The sequence below is a fragment of the Austrofundulus limnaeus genome, unplaced genomic scaffold, assembly GCF_001266775.1.
Source record: "Austrofundulus limnaeus strain Quisiro unplaced genomic scaffold, Austrofundulus_limnaeus-1.0 Scaffold1277, whole genome shotgun sequence".
NCBI lineage: Eukaryota > Metazoa > Chordata > Actinopteri > Cyprinodontiformes > Rivulidae > Austrofundulus > Austrofundulus limnaeus.
The window spans coordinates 6,341-11,648 of NW_013953679.1; the positions used below are offsets into that span (position 1 = coordinate 6,341).

The following is a 5,308-nucleotide window of genomic DNA, read 5'->3' on the forward strand; positions in this document are numbered from 1 at the left end:
GCTGATATCGGACCGATATCCGATATTGATATCGGATCGGGACACCCCTAATGATGGGTGCATCCTCCAAGATGATGGGTCCCCACTATTCTTCCAGGTTTTAATAATGCGTTGGACAGCTCTTAACCCAATTTTAGTAGTTTCTGTAATATACTTAGATGTTTTCTCTGCTTGACGCCAGTAATTTGACCCTTCTCAAACAGGCTGACATCTTTTCCACAACCGCGGGATGTGTGTTTCGACAAGTGAGAAGCAACTCATTGCACCAGTTGGTGTTAAATAACTTATTGCCCATGACTGTGCTTTGAGATCCTGAACCTGAAGAGTATTATGTCTATAAGTAATATATAAACTTTCAGGGATAAATACTGACTTAGCATGGTGCTTATTTTTGCTCATGAGCCTGTATTGAATGTTGACATTTGTTATTCTGCTCTCTTTATCAGGRATGAAACAAATTAATGTTTATTTATGTAAAATAAGACATGGACATTTAAGTTGGTAACTCTAAACTATCCCTAGGTGTGAGAAGAGTGAGTGGTTGGTTGTCTTGTTTGCCTCTGTGTCCCTGTGATGACTTGTGACCTGTTCAGTGTGTACCCCACCCCTCACACAGTGACCCCTATGATACTGAAAGAAAGGAGTGTTTAAAGATAATGGATGGATGATTATTAAAATGTATCTATATTGTTTTTGTATCACATCACAATCCTGTAAAAATAAAGGGAATGTTGAGGTGAGACAGTAAACACAAACTCTGAATTCTTTTGTACTTGTTCAGACTTGGAAATCACTAGAATAATCTTTAATAATGCATGAGACGAGTCAGTGAAATACGCTCCTAAACTTCAGAACCCAGCACTAAACACCAATAAAGACCAATGTGACACTTACACTGAGTAGACCACCCTGGCTTCTAGTGTGACCAAACACCTTCTCAACAGTGGCATCCTGCAGAGGGTAGGCATGTTGGCCAACAAACTTCTCTCCACTGGTAGGATGCAGAGGGCTGCAACGCTTGGCCTGCAGCAACATGTCCGAGAACAGGAAGAACATCCTGGGCTTAGCCTCTGTGCCTTTTACAGGAACGATCTTTAGCCACCCCTCACGGATGTACCATCGTCCTTTGAGGGAAGAGGAAAAGAAAACATTTAGGGAAAAAGCCCAGGTTTAAATGATCTTTTTGCAGTCTATTAATGAATATACTAGCTGTAACTGCATAGTTATAGTGCATGAACAATACTTGATTATTTTTAAACATTTAGAAATAATAGTTGCTCCTTCAATAAGACACCAACAGATTTCTTTGTTGTTCATTTGGTCCTCATGTTTCCTTTCATTAGTGAATTTCTTCTGAAAATCATCAACAAAATTTGCTGCACAGTTACTCAAGTTTTTTTTAATGCAACACATTTTTATACCAACTGTGATTTTAGCTTGGCACACATGGTCAGTTGCTAGCTAGTTTTTCTTTAGCCAATTACACATCTTCAACAGTTGCTGTGAGATTTGATCACATTTCGATTGAGATCATGTTTCAATTGGACATAGTAGACAGAGATTTCATGATCGTATCAGATTGMTTGTGGCCTGGGTTAACAACAATCGCCACCGGTGCTGTTGACAAAGAGGGTGCCGGCATAAATTCTGTTAGACCACAGTGTGGGAARCATGCCAGGACACAGGGGTGAGGAGGAAAGTTTAAATGTAGCCAAGATGACAGGCAAATGTCAAGAACTGACTGACATAATGCAGTAATGTATTATGGCTCACAGCATTGGGACAGAGTGTAGGCTGTTTTATCATGGTGTGGAAACAAAGAATAAAATTAAGTGATGGCACTGACGTTTTTGACTTTAATATTTAGTGGTGACAAATGAGAAAATGCCTGAGGAATGGAGAAGTGTGCTATGCCCCTTTTCCACTAGTGCCACTTAGAGTAGTGTCGGTACGGTTCGGTATGGTTCCAAGCCATTTCCATTAGGTCAGATTCATGGAACCGGCCCTTTTTTAGTACCTACTTCATTGTGGTTCCAAGCGGCCCCAGCTGACACCAAAATGCGACGTCAGAACACTGTTCGTCACTGATTGGCTAGGGAGTAGAGTCACTGGTTGCGTCTAAGCTGCCTTTACAAGAACAACTCGAGGCGCCATTTTTTCCAATTGTAGCAGTGACATTAGTTGTGTTTCCATCCAATTTTAATTTGAATTTCAGTGAATTTTTAAAATTTCAAAAGACATTCGCCAAATTTGTTTCCATTTCTCTTTTGCGCATTAACTTTGTTCAAAAAACTCAAAAAATGCCTCCACCAATCGCCCAAAACACACCCACTGGAACCGAACTGGAACGTCAATGGAAAAGCACCCAAACTGACCCGTTCCAACACTGAACGTACCAACACTACACTAAGTGGCACTAGTGGAAAAGGTACATTAGTGTAGTGTCGGAATGGGTCAGTTCGGGTGCTTTTCCATTGACGTTCCAATCCGGTTCCAGTGGGTGTGTTTTGGGCAGTTGGTGGAGGTGGTTTTTGGGTTTTTCAAAAAAAAGAGTTAATGCGCAAAATGAGAGATGGAAACACATTTGCGGAATAAGTTCTGAAATTTTAAAAATTCGCTAAAAATTTGAATTAAAACTGGATGGAAACATGACTAATGTCACTGCTACAATTGAAAAAAAAAAGGCACCTCAAGTTGTTGTTGTAATAACACTTTAGACGCAACCAGCGACTCCACCCCCCAGCCAATCAGTGACGAACAGTGTTCTGATGTCACATTTTGGTGTGGACTGGGACTACTTGGAACCACACCGAAGGAGGTACTAAAAAAAGGGCTGGTTCCAAGAATCTGGCCTAATGGAAATGGCTTGGAACCGTACCGAACTGAACAGACACTACACGTGGCACTAGTGGAAAAGGGGCAATAGAGTTGCAGCAACTACAGGGAAACTAAGTTGATGAGTCACTTGAAGATCAGGGAGAAAGTTGTTGAAGCTAGATGCAAGAGGTGACTATTTGTGAGCAGCAATATGGTTCAATGCTGAGCAAGAACACCACAGATACCATCTTTGCTGTTTATTGAGAACTAGGGCTGGGCAATAAGTCAATAACAATATACAGTATATTGCAATAGACAATCTATTTCAATATAACATTATACAGTGATAGACCCACGATCGATATAGATAGAAAATGCATCTGATAAAATGTTGATAATTTCACTGAACTCTGATCCAGAACCAGATGACATTCTGGGAAGAGGAAAGGCTTTAGTAGCTTAAACTCTCACGGCCCAACTAAGCAAGGCTTGTGGCATCAACCAACTCTCTCACTCTTTGGTCAGAAAGCAACAACCTGTTGAGTAACATGCACAGTAGCAATTTCCAGTTGCACCACTGCCTCATAACTGCTTAGAAATAAAAATGAATAGCGAGTGAAAGGAAAAAAATGAGTGCAACAGCTCAAACTGTAGATAAAAGAAATAAGAGGAAAGGTCACGTCACCATTTTGGAAGTTTTAATCCGCCTGTTTTCTCCTGGTCCTTATTTCACATTGGTAAAACAAAAAACTATCCAATAACTATCAATATTGACTGATATAAAACACTTATCGTGACACATTTTCAGCCATATCGCCCAGCCCTATTAAGAAGTACTAAGAAAGTCAGAAAGAACTTTGTTGTGTCTTTATGAATTTAGAAAAAGATTGACAGTGTGAGATCTGGAGTATGTTAGACTGGTACAGGACGTGTATGAGGACAGCAGGACAGTAGTGAGATGTTCTGTCAGAGTGACAGAGCTTCAAGGTGGAGGCGGGACTGCATCAAGGATCAGCTCTGAGCCCCTTCTTGTTTGCTCTGACAGACTAACAGATGAGGTCAGGCAGGAGTCCTCGTGGACCATGATGTTTGCAGATGACATCGTGATATGTGATGATAACAGGGAACAGGTGGAAGAGAACCGGGAGAGGTGGAGGTACGCACTTTAAAAAAGAGGAATGAAAGTCGTAATAAGACAGGTGTGTGAATGAGAGAGGCAGGTGAACAGTGACGCTATGAGGAGCAGAGGTCACAAAGGTGTTGGACTTCAAGTACTTAAGGCCGACTGTCCAGGAAAACAACCGGCATGTTAAACAGGTAAAGAAGAGGTCAAAGAGCAAATGGATGCGGTTTTAGAGGACATAGAAGTAGTTAGAGTGAAGATAGAATACATTGGAGGAGGACGACTTGAAGTAGGAAGCTATTAGACTTCAGATTGTCTGTTAGCTTCAGAAAAAAAAAATCAGATATTCTTTCACTACTTGATTTCTAAGGCTTTTAGCTGCTGCCTGAAAAAATTTAATCAACGTTTTGTTTATGATTTTATCCAGCTAATCCCATTTTGGACTTGAATTTACTAATCATTTAAATATAAAGCATCAGCATCAATACAAACRTATCAAAATACAATCTTATTGATATAGCATATGTTCTTATCTACATACATCTGTCAGGGTAAGAGCAGAACTATTTTCTCCACATGTAACAAACTACAAAGAACAAAAATAACGAGACTAACAAAGCCAGGCTGACGTAAAAATAGAAATTAAGGYTGTTTTACAAAGTAGTGTGTACAAGTCAGCATGAGGTACATTAGAAATGTTCGGGCGTGGCTGCTGAAGAAAGCTCATCTCTTATGACTGGCAGCAGGATAGTGATAGCTAATAAGCAGGAAGCTGACATTTGGATAGATAAGATGAAAATTTATCCTGGGTCCAGAGTCATTTCTGTTATTGGCCCTGCCAGAAGCCTGTGATTGTAGTTAACCTGAGTGACTGGAGCTGTGCCTCTGGGCTCAGTGAGGACATTTTCAGCAGCAGACAAGCCCACTGAGATTAAGTGGTGGGGCCAAGCAGGTGTCAGATTGCTTTTAAAATGCCAAGAGTCTCGAATGGAAAAATAGTCAGGAGACATGCTGTGACTTTTCAGGTGTTGTGTGGAGATTAGAGAAGTGGCTGTGATTGTTCTGGTAAATATGTTTATATCAGCATTACTGACAAAAATCAAACACTTTTACCACCTTACTTAACCTACTAGTGTTATATTTAATGAAACATTTCATTTCGATGTGTTGAACCAATAAAACAAATGTCATCAAGTACATGAAAGCTCAGCTCAAGAAAGTTTAAATCAAAAACTAGAACAAATTATTTAGAACAGAACTAGAACACTTAACAAGGTAGGTGCTTATACCAGAAATGGTCTTAAAAAGATAAGAAAACCCAGTTATAAACACACACACACACACACACACACACACACACACACACAC

The 5,308-nt window shown here is 40.1% G+C and overlaps 1 protein-coding gene across 1 annotated transcript in view; it reads right to left on the reverse strand.

Annotated features, from left to right (window-relative positions):
• Positions 1–5,308, reverse strand: part of arhgef39 (Rho guanine nucleotide exchange factor (GEF) 39) — a gene marked incomplete at its 5' end in the record, with an annotated part of 53,852 nt that overhangs the window by 5,841 nt on the left and 42,703 nt on the right. Inside the window, 1 exon segment of the mRNA XM_014031591.1 lies at positions 895–1,124. Within this exon segment, the coding sequence (XP_013887045.1) occupies positions 895–1,124 (230 nt within the window).